General features: G+C 42.3%; 1 protein-coding gene and 1 long non-coding RNA gene across 2 annotated transcripts in view; one reads left to right on the forward strand and one right to left on the reverse strand.

Annotated features, from left to right (window-relative positions):
• Nucleotides 1–13,990, forward strand: part of LOC309565261 — a 643,481-nt gene that overhangs the window by 196,200 nt on the left and 433,291 nt on the right. The gene's annotated exons all lie outside the window — the stretch shown is intronic.
• SLC12A3 (solute carrier family 12 member 3) overlaps nt 1–13,990 on the reverse strand; it is an 84,244-nt gene that overhangs the window by 57,049 nt on the left and 13,205 nt on the right. Inside the window, exons 5-8 of the mRNA XM_082270258.1 lie at nt 10,231–10,370; nt 10,038–10,148; nt 1,542–1,653; nt 862–992 (exon numbers count right to left, since the gene is read on the reverse strand). Of these exons, the coding sequence (XP_082126384.1) occupies nt 862–992; nt 1,542–1,653; nt 10,038–10,148; nt 10,231–10,370 (494 nt within the window). The remainder of the gene's footprint in view (nt 1–861; nt 993–1,541; nt 1,654–10,037; nt 10,149–10,230; nt 10,371–13,990) is intronic.

Consider the following 13,990-nt stretch of genomic DNA (forward strand, 5'->3'; position numbering starts at 1 on the left):
TGTGAAAGGAGCCTTAGGGGTTGATTTACTAAAACTGGGGAGTGCAAAAAATGGTGCAGCTGTGCATGGTAGCCAATCCGCTTCTAACTTCAACGTGTTCAATTACGCTTTGATAAAACAAACCTGGAAGCTGATTGGTTTTTATGCAGAGCTGCACCAGATTCTGCACTCTCCAGTTTTAGTAAATCAACCCATAAATCTCCCATTCTGACCAATGTACAGGCTAAGCATTGTTGGTCAAACACGGGGCAAGGCTATGAAGGGCCAGCTGTTAACTGAAAACCTGAGGCTTTTCATATGGGCTTTTTAAACAGGTCCACCTGTAAATTTATTAGGCTGACCTGGTTGGAAGCTGCATGCAGCTCTATGGGCAAGTGGATATAAGCGAACTTGCGTCCATTTACATCAACCTACCTCTGAATCCACCCAGGTCAGAAAAAAAACGAAAAGGATTGAGTCCTCTTCTATTTTTCTGGATCTACAGTTAGTGTCGATGGGGGAAGGCTTCCCGCTGCGCTATTGTATTCTGCCAATAGGGGGTGCAGGGATCATTCCCAGGCAGCAGAATTCAATTGTTACTGCTAGCGGCTATAGCAACTGGCAGTAACCATATGTAGAAAAATCCGACATGCCGGTTGTACCCAAGTTGATCAATCGATCAACTTGGGTACAATCAGCCTGCCCATCCCTGCTGAACTGGGGAATTTTGATCCATGTATTGGTGGCTTTACAGTGGCCATAAATAAATTTGTCTGGTTCAGCAGGGACCCGCTGAATTTCAATCAATGTGTAATCATGCCGCTTAACAGAAGTTGATCTATTATAATATTTATATACTGAGAGTATGATATAATTAGCAACCTTTAGATCTCCAGAGATGTTCGCTCCAGCCAGGATTCCCGTAGCCGATGGGAAGAAGATGGAGAACATTCCAAAGAAGGAGCCGTCTTGTCCTCTCCAGCTTGGCACAAAGTTTTCAGCAAAGATATCAGCTATAGACAAAAAAACATTGAAAAGGTATACAACTGTATAAAGAATTTCTCCACACATTAGGGTAACTATAAAAAAAGAAAGGAATTGATGGTAGCAATATGAAGACCACATTTTACAGATTCAAAGACAATTTATGATAATCATATAACGTTAACATTTGAATGATGACAAACACTTTTCCACCCATCTAGAAAATCCCTGTGACCGATGAGCAATTGTTAGCTTTCTCTACAGAAATAACCTTTAATCACATATAATTTATACTAACTACTACGCACATTGCTAAGCACACCTAAAAAAAGGGGGTTTTGGAACTCAGGCTCTAAATATTATTATTTTTTACATTTTTTTCGCACGTTTTTTACAAATTTTTTAGGAGCCCTGTGCTTTGGTGAAATATTAGGGGTTTAAACGGGGACTCTGCACCACACAGTGTGATTAGGGTGTGCCCAGGCACACCTATGTTGCTAAGTAATAATTACCACAAATCAGCACTGCAATTTTATACTAATATGAAAATATGATCCTGTGACTGCCTCATCCCTCACCTCGATAGCTGAAGAATCCCTTCGCCTTCTTTTCTTCTGTGGCAGGAATGAACGTGCCTACTAGGTAGTTTACAAATGAGATCATGATGACAATGAAAAAAAGTATCTGAGCCTGGAGAATAAGAACATGGAAATAAATCATACTAAAGAGGGGTGTTAAAAAGTGATAGTATCATTACACTCTTTACCTTATTTCTTTGTAGGGTAACAAGCAAACTAAAAGAAAACTGGTGACACTTTTATTAGGAGATGAAGATCAGTATGTCACGCTAGTACGGTAGCTGCCATTTCAGGTCTAAGTGGATTAAAGCATACGTCAAGCCAAAAACATTTTATTTTTAGTTTAAAGTTGGGGAAAGGTTTAAAACTCCCGTTGGGCTTTTTATTATTATCTAGGACTCCTATAGGGAGATTTGCCCTTAATTCCTGTCCTACTAAAAATGATTCCACCAGACAGAAAGTGAGGTATAAATCTGCAACAAAGACACAGACAGAAATACAAATCTGACAGAGGTTCCAGTCTTCCTTCAGCCTTAGTAAAAAAAAACATTTTTTTCTGTCCATTTACCTGTTGAAGAGTTCCCCTAAGCACATCATGACGAGAGGGGAATTTTCTCCAACAGAGCTCCAAATAGGAGTAAAAAATAGACAGGGACTCTTATTCTACTCTATCCAAAACTAATAAAAAATGTTTTAGGTGGACATTAATTAGGTTTATCTTACAATAGATTGGTTTGCCTGAAGCCATATCATATCAGAAATATCAGGTGTTCCATTTCAACAAATTAAGTGTGACCCGGCAGAAAAAGGCATCTTTGTAGCATGTAGGCAGGTGCAAGTCTGTTCTCTCCACTGCGGGTGGGTCTCAACCACAGCGGCAGTGCATAGAGAGAGGTTTCTGTATGGTTTTCTAAATATCCGGGGCAGCAATCCAGTTGGATGCTGGCCACCCACGTGACTCTGGAGGCAATCTTAGGCGCTGCAGATTCTATTTAAGACCCTGACTCCTGGGTTTGGCACGCATTCCGCGTGTGGATAGTGTAGGGACAGGATACCCATCTGTCGGGGACAGTATTAGTGGTAGGGAAAGGTTCCAGACGATGAGAGAAAGCTTAGGATACTGCCACTCTCCTTGGACACCTTCCCAGTTGGGCTGGGACTAGCAAGGCCACATTCGGCCCCTCCAGATAGAAGCTGTCAGTTTGGCTGACATCTGCTCCACTACACGTTGTTGGCATCTTTGAATGTTTGTATTGAGTCTCCTTCCACTGGGCTCGTTGTGAACTGTTTTCCATTTACTTCAATATAAGTTCCATTAAATGTACCTGGACTGAGTGTGTGTTATTGCTTCCACACCCGCTGCACCCAACCATAAGAATTTCTCCTCTTCTGTATTCCTTACAGAAATATATGGAGAATTCGCAGGGTAATACTACAACCTTGTCTTTAAGTAGAATTCCAGCAAAAACATTTCTCCTAGTTTTGGACAAGCTCCTCACTTCCTGGACTGGTGATCACAGCCACTATGATGGCAAGAAAGGGAATTTTTTTAGGACAGAGCAGATTTGGTTTATTTCACTCACTTCCTGCCCCGTTGATGGTGATGTCACCCAGAGAGAAGATCTCTCCAATGGAAAAAAGACAGCAATATTAAAAAAGGGAAAAAAGGTTATAATCACTTTTTCAAAAGGCACCAATTTGTCCACAGAAAAAATAGGTGTTAGTAGCGCAAACACAACATGGTCAGAATTGACAGATGAATTTCCCTATACATCCATAAACAAATTCAGTCCATCAAAAAGCACAGTCTATGACAGAGTCCATGAATAAATAAATATATTATAATTCCAGGGAAACAAAAAGCAAATGTCCCAGTGTGCAGATTGAAATAGATCACCTCACACTCCTCCACCAGTGTGTTGCTAAACCCAGAGAAGGTGGGATCTCACCGGACAATGATGCCTATCCACTATCATGGATAAGGCATATAAGCGTGGCTAATGATCACCAGATGATCTCCAAGGATGGCCGTCACTTGATCAAAAAAAGCCCGTCCGTCATCGCTAGTCGCCCTTACGCGTTTCGTCATTTCCGACTTTGTCAAAGGAAAGTGCACGGACTGCTCTGAGAGGAGGCCACACCATCGTGGAGAGGGTGAGGAGCCCCCCGGATTGTCTGTTAGTGCACCCATATGATCTTAAACAACACTGGCTTTTTATGACATGCTTGTGAGTGTAATCATTGAAGAGTTCAATAAATAAGTGTGCTTTTTAAAAATAAAAACGATATCACACTAGTGCGGTTTATCTTTTTTTCATACCCCTATTCCATTGAGTGACTGGAGGAGTGGAGGAAAAATGCTATTATGTACCCAGGAGAAATCTTAGGTGATATCTGACCAGGATCAGTGTGGCTTTTTTTAATCAAGTGATGGCCATCCTTGGGGATTATCTGGTGATCATTAGCCACGCTTATGTGCCTTATCCATGAGACTGGATAGGCATCATTGTCCGGTGAGTTTCCACCTTCTCTGAGTTTAGCAACACACTGGTGGAGGAGTGTAAGGTGATCTATTTCAATCTGCACACTGGGAGATTTGCTTTCTGTTTCCCTGGAATTCTAATATATTTATTTATTCATGGACTCTGTCATAGACTGTGCTTTTTGATGGACTGAATTTGTTTACAGATGTATGGGGAAATTCATCTGTCAATTCTGACCATGTTGTGTTTGCGCTACTGAGCCTCGGTTCACATTTATGCGATGCGGGAAGGCTGCGAATCTGCAGCCTGTTCCCGCATCGCACACGCACCCCCGGCAGTTCACACTGCCATATGCGATACGCTGGGGGTGTCAATGTAATCTTAACGACACCCCCAGTTTGATCGCATATCGCAGTGCGATCTTACAGTTCGCACAGGATCGGATCGCACAAGTGTGAACCGCTGTGCGATCCGATCCTGATGTGGCTGCCAAAAAGGGTCCCTGTGCGTGTTTGCTGCGGCTGCGGTGCGAATTTAGCCATACAAACTGTATGGCTAAACTTGCACCGCACAGCCGATCGCATGTAATGTCGGAGCAGTGCGCTCCAACATTACATGCAAACCCCGCACACGCACAAGTGTGAACCGGGGCTTACACCTATTTTTTCTGTGGACAAATTGGTGCTTTTTTGATTTATGCTTGATTTTGAAGTAGCAGCAACTTGTCTATAAGTAAGACGATAACAATTGTCTTTTTCCCACATAGGTCACTTAAGTAGTGCGCAGGGGATCATTACATATTTTTTTACTGTTTTGTGTGAAAGTTGTTTTGGTATTTTTTATTTATAGTCACTTTTTATTACTTTGTTGCTGTCTACACACCAAACAGGTAATTTCCACTATCTTCATGTCCTATTTAAAGCATTCTATAGTACAGAAGTGAAGGGAAATGGTTAAAATTTGGACCTAAACAGTAATGAACACCTTAATTAATCTTATGTCGTATATACAGGGCTTTTTTTCACAGAGAATAGGTGCAGGAACTCCCCCTTTTCAAGTCACCCCTTGTCTCCGCCCCTACCCACCTCCGAGCACCGTTTCTTGGTTCCACCCATTACCCACCTCCCAAGACCACCCCTTTTGGATAATACAGTAACATTTGTGGTACTAACTAATTTGTATTGAGCTTGGTAATGATAACAAGAAAAGCAGTAGAACAGATCCCCTGCAGCCAGCAACAATGGACCACTAACAACAAAACACCCCCCTCCCTAGCAGCAACAACAGATCTCCTCGCAGCCAGCATCAGCAGACCCTCTGGAAGAATAAATTCTCCCCCCCTAGCAACAATGGACCACCTACAAGAAAATACCACCCCCTTCCTCAGCAAAAATAGACCCCCGGAAGCAACAACAGATCTTCCAGGAGCCAGCAACAATAGACCTCTTCCTCAACAGTAGATCCCTCCCAGAAACGACTGACCCCCCAGCAACATAAGACCCACCCTTAGCAACAATAGATCCCCTGCCAGCAACAACAGATCTCCACAGCAACAGACCCCCCCCCCTCCAATAATAGATTCCCTCCAGTGACAATAGATCCCCAGCAACCAGCATCAACAGACCCTGCAGCACACCTCCAGCACCCCTTGCCATTACATACATTCAGTTCTGGAGGTGCCGGAACTGCGTTCCCCCGCGTTCCCGCTGAAAAAAAGCCCTACGTATATATATTATCAGTTCTGCTTATTATAACTTAATCATTTTTCCCCTATTCCTAATAGGATTTTGTACTGTTACGGTATATAAAATTCTTAGGACTCCTATTAGTTTTATTACAGCCCTGCTGAAAGGGGTCCCTAGTGCCACTGAAATGCTGTTTTTTTAACAAAATGTGTGATAAGTAATCCATTTCTGGACTATAAAGAAAATGTGCTCCAAGGTCCCAACCACAGGCCTGTATTCTAGGGAGCTCTCTACTAAAAACATACCCAGCTGGTATAATCAGTCAGAACCAGGAATCCAGTGGTTACTTCTTCATCTACATAGGAATAAACACCTGAAACATTTGTTTTGGCTGGAAGTTATTTCTTAAAGGAAATCTGAAATGAGTTGGAAGCAAGCAAACTAGGAACTAGCCTCACTGATCCAAAATTGCACTACCATAAAAGCCTCAAATTCTATAATTTTCCCTAAAATAAGCTAGCACTGGTTTATCTGTGCATTGCTCCTACACCCCTCTTTATTATCTAAACATAACTCCTAGTTTCACCAGAGCATTTTAGGGCAGAAAGTGGACATATATGTACATTGAGCTGTTCTCGGATGTCTATAGTTATATTAGGGTATTGGCCATTGTTTTTATGCATTTACCTGTGTTCAAACACAGGTCAGTAGATTCCCATTAACTTTAATAGAGAGGTGTATTAGACAGTTGAGAGGTCGGTTTGACCTTCCTGGCATTGTGTTTCTTCAGTTGCATTCGTTTCTACTGAAGTGTGTTTGGATGGCAGAAAAAGCAGGTCAAACACTGATTTTTCACTTAACCAGTTCTAGACCGGAAGGATTTGTCCCCTTAATGACTAGGCCATTTTTTGTGATTCGATACTTTAAGGAACAATTGCGCGGTCGTGCAACGCTGTACCTAAATAAAAATGATGTCCTTTTTTCCTCCAAAAACAGAGCTTTCTTTTGGTGGTATTTGATCACCTGTGCGATTTTTATTTTTTGTGCTGTAAACAAAAAAAGAGCGGCAATTCTGAAAATAAAACAATATTTTCTACTTTCTGCTATAAAACATTCCAAAAAAATGTGAAAATCAATTTTTTTTCATCCTTTTAGCTCAATTTGTTTTCTGCTACATATTTTTTGGTAAAAAAAAAAATCTCAATAAGCATATTTTGATTGGTTTGCGCAAAAGTTATCACATCTACAAAGTAGGGGAAAGATTTATGTAATTTGAATTTTTTATTTATTTTTTACTAGTAATGGCGGCAATCTGCGATTTTTAACGGGACTGTGACATTGCGGAGGACAGATCGGACACCTAACTGACATTTTTGACAGTTTTGGGGGGACCAGTGACATTACTACAGTAATCACTGCTAAAAATATGCACTGTTACCGTAATAATGACACTGGCATGGAAGGGGTTAACCTAGGGGTGATCAAAGGGGTAATTGTGAGCCTAGGGGAGTGTTTTCTAACTGTGGGGGGAGGGACTTGTGAAATGATCATAGAGACCTGTGATCCTATGTAGAAGGATCACATGAGCTCTGATAATTTCAGAGAGAACAACGGTCAGCTGTGTTTACAACAGCTGACCGTTTTTTCTCTCTCAGCGGGGAGCGATCGTTGGTGCCCTGTGGCAATCGGTGCCACTGGTCCCGTGGATCGGCATCCCCGCTGCCTAGTGGGGGTGGGAGCAGGCAGCCAGCGGCGCTCGCTTGCCCCAGGAGCGCTCCCGTTACAGGTACGGCAATTCGCACAGCCGAGCCAGCCTGCCGCAGTATATATGCGGCGGGCAGTCGGCAAGTGGTTAAACACGGCTGCGTTTAAATGTGTGACTATGCAAGCACTAGTCACTGGAATTCTAGTCTAAAGAAATGTATAATGACCTACTGTATCAAGCTGACCATTCACTATTAGAATTTTGTTGGAATTTTTTTTCGTTTTTAAGAACGTTTGTTAATTTTTTCTAGCCATTAGTGGGGTCGACATTCGTTTTTGACCGCAGTGATGGAGAATTTTTCTCAAACGAACAAATCTCAAACAGTGAATGTGGTATTCCTTTGGGAAAGTATATTAACTCCAAAATCGAATGTTAAAGGCAAATGTTTTTAAAGACCTTGATAACAAAATTCATCATGTCATTGAATGTGCCGATAAGATTTTTGGCTTGAATGCTCATACCAACATTTGTTCAAAAATCTACTAGTGTATAGGCAGCTTAGGTGAACTAAAGGTCAATCAGATTACTTTCTTACTAGAAGTTCAAAGGATTCATTAGGAGAGTAATTGCTTCAGGAAACATCATTAGCAGGGTCAGAAGTAAGGCCGGTCAGGACCAAGAACAAGAGCATATTGACTAGGGACACGTTAAGGACATGGGATAGTTTATGTAAAATTGCTCACTGGGATTATAATGCACCTTTTATTTAATTAATTTACACTAATTATTTTAAACCTGGGAAAGAGGGAGGATTATTTATATTTTATTAGATGGGCAAAAAATGAAGTCATACAACTACAAGATGTAATGGTAGGGAATAGAATGTGCACTTTTTCAGAAATAACCCAAAAATAGGGGAATATGCCACTTGATAAATGGAGATACACACAATTGCAACACTTTGTGCACTCCCTACCGCAGCCTCTGCGGGGGAGGGATAATTTGAGACCATTGGAGAAACTGTTTAGCTCCCCCACATGTATCATACATAGCATATCAAAAATATATAAGATTTTACTTAGGGAATTAGAACCCGGATAACCGCCATATTTAGGGAAATGGGAACAGGAATTAGGTCCCCTTCAAGATGAAGAAAAGAGGAAGAAAGTTTTAAGAATAGCCTGTTGTTCTTCGGTTGATTTAAGGACAACAGAGATGTGCTATAAGCTATTTACCAGGTGGTACCTTACCCCACAGAGGGCTCAGAAGTTTGGCGCCGAGATATCCCCAACTTGTTGGAGAGGATGCGTAGCCCCTGGAACATTTGCGCATTTGTGGTGGGAGTGTTCAAAGATACAAGTTTTTTGGGAAGGGATCACCAGTACAATCCACTAGATTACAGGAGACTGTGTCCAGGTGGAACCTTGGACCTGTCTGTTTCACAGTACGGAGAAAAAGGTGATGGAGTATAAAAACATGCTAGTGCCTCATTTATTGAATGCAGCTAAAAGCCTGATACTGATATTTTGGCGATTGCCAGAAGTCCCAAGTATGAGAGATTGGGCCGTAAGGGTGGAATGGGTGAGATCCATGGAAGAAATTATCTGCAGCAGAGGATTCTTGTGGGAAGTATTTGGATATATGGGGGGATTGGAGGAAGTTTAAAAAAACGGAGGATTATATGAAGATGCTGGGTGTTTGGGGCTGATAGGGGATACAGCCTAGGAGTAAAATTACCTGGGCCTTAGAGGTATGGGTCAAAATTAGGAGATATAAAGCACAAGAGAGGGATTTTGAGATGGAAGAAGGAAAAAAATAATAATCATTTATTTTTTTGGGGTTTGGGAGGGGTCACTAAGAATGTAATGTGTATTATTATTATTATTATACAGGATTTATATAGCGCCAACAGTTTGTGCAGCGCTTTACAATGTGAGGGAAGACAATACAGTTACAATACAATACCATTCAAAACAGGAGGAACTAGAGGGCACTGTTTATATATGATCATTGATTTTTGTAATGACTTGAATTTCCTATATGCTTACTAAAATGAAAAAAATATGAATATAAAAAAAAGAAAAAAAGTAAGGCCATCCATACATGGTTCGAGTCTTGACCGGTTCAGCAGTAACCAGCCGAAATTTGAACTGTGAATGGGCAGGCTGAGCGTACCAAGTTGATCAATCAATTAACTTTGGTACAACCAGCCTGCCAGATTCTCCTGCAATTATCGCTAGCAGCTGCTATAGCCGCTAGCAATAATCACTAGTAGTCTTCTACCAGCAGGGACGGCTTCCCCTGGGGGCTGGCTGGCTTCCATGCACCTCTTTTAATCCTTTTCAATTTGTTTTTTCCCCTGCTTGCCCCCGCCCCCACCATCGGGAGAATACATTTGCTGATCCCCCTGTCAGAACCATCTGTGTTGATGGGGGAATCGTGAATTTCTTTCATGCAACCCGTGGTTATTATATAAATTGGGCCCCCTATGCTTTGCCTTTCTGTTGAAAAAATATGCTACTTTTAAAACAAGTATTTGCAAGACACCTGCTGACAATCATACAGAAGAAAAAATGCTATAGATTGGCTATTTATTCATTAACATTGCATCATTTTTTGTTACCTTTGCCTCCCACTCCATACCAGCCAGAGAGATTCCTAGAAGTGCCACAACAGTAATGATGCCAATGATTCTGATGTCATTAACTGGGTCCACAATGGTTGCGTCATAATCCTGTAATAGTGGAATTCTGAGTATTATGTACAACTGAAATACTACTTGTGTACTATAATTTCTTTCAGGCTCATTGTCTCACCTGCAGCAGATCTCGCACAGTCTCCGCAAAACCAACTGTGTGCATGGCAACAGCCACAGCATTCGCAAACGCAAATATCAGGCCAATAGATCCTCCTAACTCGGGTCCCAGGCTTCTAGAGATAAGGAAATAGGTTCCACCTAAATTGTATAAAATATTTTTTAAGTCGAAAATAGTATTCTGACAATTTTACTTTAAAGTCTGAGTCCACCCAGAACTGATATAGCTGTGGCTGGACAATGGTGGGCGTCCCCCACTTGTACCTTATAAATTGCAGTGATTAAAAAGAACTAAAGAGAAACTCGTGACAATTAACCTTCATCAATGAAATCATGGTAAACAGAACAATTGGGTGGGTACATCTAATAGCAAAAAAAAAGTAGAACACCAAAAGAAAGTCTTTTTTTGCAATGGTAGAGGGGTGAAGAAGACCCCAAAAAATTGTTTTTACAGAAAAAAAAATGTTTACTTTTAAAAAGATGAAAAAAAATCATAATCAACAGAAAATAAAGGAAGGAAATCTAAAGGGTTGTAAGATTACAGATGAAAAAAACTGAGTTTCTCTCCTCCTGTCATCCTCATTTTACTGCCTATCTTCATGTTAGAGAATTCCTCATTGCTATCAGTTTCGCCAAAACTAAATTCTAACATGCAACAGCAGCAAAAGAAGCAGGAACAGATTGCCAGAGGGAACTAATAAAAGCCCCAATTGAACTTTCAGTTTAAATCAAATAAATACATCCTAGGCGCACTAGAACAAAAAATGGGTTTAAAATCTTAAAAGCTCAATAATCCTTGCTGTTTGGAGAGCTCCAGCTCTGATTAAACAGAGGTCAGACCTCTGCAGAAAAGCCATGCCATGCAGAGACCAAAAGTTCTTCCCTACAGTATGCTGGCAGGGGACAGACTTTTTTACCCAGGCTGTGTGTTGCTTTTCGAATAAAAAAACAAAAACAGCGAGATTTTGTTGACTTGTTGCTTAGATAATACCCCTAGAATGTATTTAAAGCGGAGTTCCACCCTGGATTTTTTTTTTTTTTTAATACCCCCGGGACAGTCAGGGGTAGTACATTCCACAATGGCTAGCCTCTGATCTGTCCCGGGTTGCACTTACCTGTTAGGACAAATACTTACCTTGCAAACGTCTTGTCCAGCGCTGCCATCTCAGATGTGGGCAGCTTGAAGCCAGCGAGATCCCCTTCGGCGTCTTCTTCCGCCTTCTTTGGTCCCACGATGCTCTGCGCCGGCCCCGGCGTCACTTCCGGGTCGTGCGCGTCATCCCTCTACAGCTTCTGGGCATGCCCAGAAGCTGTTTAGAAGGGGATGACGCGTGCGACCCGGAACTGACGTCGGGGCAGGCGCAATGATTCCTGGGAGCTATGACGTTCAGCTCCCAGGAATCATTGCAGAGCCAGGAAGTGACGACGGGCCGCGGCCGAGGAAGGAGGAAGAAGGAAGTAAGGTAAGTATTTTTTCTTCGCTACGAGGTAAGTAAAAAAAAAAAAAATATGCGATTATCCATTTCTTTTTCAGGTGACCCGGAGCGAGAAGATGGAGGTAAGTATAAAAATAGGGTGGAACTCCACTTTAACTGATTTAAACTAAAAGTTTGTTTGGCTTTAAATTGTGGGTCCTCAAATGTAAGATTAAAGCAGATCTAGAGCCCTGTACTTGCTGTGTAAACAATGGTGTAATGACTGTGCGTTATTTGTAAAATTTGACTCATTGGCTTAACTGTATTCTTTTTTTTTTTTTACTGCTATGGTATGTTGTACTGCTTAAAAGACTACTGACTGTATAATTTATCTCTATTCTCAAGTGCAATGTTTAAAAAAACTTTCTGACAATCTAGTGCCAAACTTATTTTTCTTTTGGTTAGAGTAGTGAGAGGTTAGAGCACCTTTAATGTGTTTATGCTTTGTTCTCACCAAGTATTTTCACTCTCTTCATTAGTCTGTTGTGATCTTTGTCTTTGGGACAGAAAGCAAGGAAAAAAAATCCAAAATCTGTGTTGTCACCAGAACAGGATTAGAGTGGAAATTTTCCAATAGGGAAGCTTATACCAGTGACAATTATCTAAGAGGGGAGACTCTTTTAGGCTCCTTTCACATGAGCGATGTGCCCGACGGACTCCGTTTTGCTCAGCAGGGATCAATCCGCCGATCCCCGCTGAGCAGGCAGTTGACAGCTCAGCTCCGTCTCCGCTCTGTGTGCAGAGACGGAGCTGTCAGATCCCTACTCTCCTCTATGGGAGATAGGATGTTAACGGGCCGCCAGTCCATTTTCATCTGATCCTATCCATCCTCCAGACAGATGGAAAATAGGGTTTCTATCCGTCTGGATTTCACAGACAGGATCGGATGGGACAGCAGCGGGTGTCAGCGAAGATATCTCCGCTGACATACGCTGCTCCATAGGGCTGCAGGGAGCATCCGATCCAGTCCGCCTGAACAACGGACAGGTGGACCGGATCGGAAAGCCCATGTTAAAGGGACCTTAGTTGTGTCTACAAGACAGGAAGGAATGGGACACAGGTGGCAAAAAAAACATAATCTGACAGGGGTTTTAACTATTCCTGACTCAATCCAAAATGAAAAAAAAAGTTTTGTCTTTAGACACCTTATTTTTTACAAATTCAATGCTTATTGAGGGGAAGAAAGCATACACAATCAACAAGAGTATAAAATTATAATACATCCGAACATCAAGGAAACATCGGAACAGAAGGCAGGAGCCATGCGGACATTATAGTATGCAATTAAGGCTAATACATAGTTTATCGGTAAATATCTGCATTATACCAGGTCCCAATGGAGAACCACTCCCCCACCGGTATCTGTCACATGGCCGGTATACAGGATTGAGGAGGGCATCCCATGAGGTCGGCCACCCCAACAGACATCAAAAAGCAGCAATGATATGTATGCCTTAAGGGAATGCGAGAGATTGTTTGGAGAAGACGTGTATAGCAAGTAAGGAAAAAGATCAGGAAGAGCCAGGTAAGAAGGAGGGGAGAAGGAGAAGTAGGGGGGAGAGGAAGAGAGAGAAAAAAAAAAGGGGGGGAGGGAAAGGACTAGGGGGGCTGGTGGGGGTGAGGGGAGAGGGCCACCCAGTTTGAGCAAGTCAGTTTAGGTGACTAGGTCTTTGTATTCTGCGGAAAAACTGAACTCATGCCAGTAGTACCATCGCTTGAGGAACTTATCTCTAGTGCCCCGCTTGGCCGCTATCAGGTCTTCCATTTCATTGATAAACGCTACTTTACGTAGCCACATCGCCACAGTAGGAGGATGGGACCGCTTCCAGAGAAGGGGAATACAGCTCTTGGCCGCCGTAAGCAGGAGTGGCAGGATCAACTTGGAAAGCTATGGTGGTGTAGAAGGAAGAGAGCCGGGTCCAAAGCTAGGGCGTGATCCGTGAATTTTTGGGCAATGCGGAGGACCTCCTGCCAGAAGGGCTGTAGTCTACTGCAAGAGCAGAAAATTTGGAGAAGGGATCCCACCTCCTCTCCACAGCGCCAGCAAAGATCCGAGCAAGAGGGGAACATCCTGCGGAGCCTAACCGGGGTATAGTACCACCTGGTCAAGACCTTATATCCCACCTCCTGATATTTAGAGCACATGGAGGTTTTGTATGTGAAGAAGAGCATGCGCTCAACTTGATGATCCGAGAAGGAAACACCCAGATCGCGTTCCCAGAGAGATATATATGAGGGCCTGAAAGAAGGTTCGGGTGTCGTCAATACACGGTATAGCAGGGAGAT

The sequence above is a fragment of the Pelophylax lessonae genome (genome assembly GCF_965119305.1).
Source record: "Pelophylax lessonae genome assembly, chromosome: 10".
NCBI classification, from domain to species: Eukaryota; Metazoa; Chordata; class Amphibia; order Anura; family Ranidae; genus Pelophylax; species Pelophylax lessonae.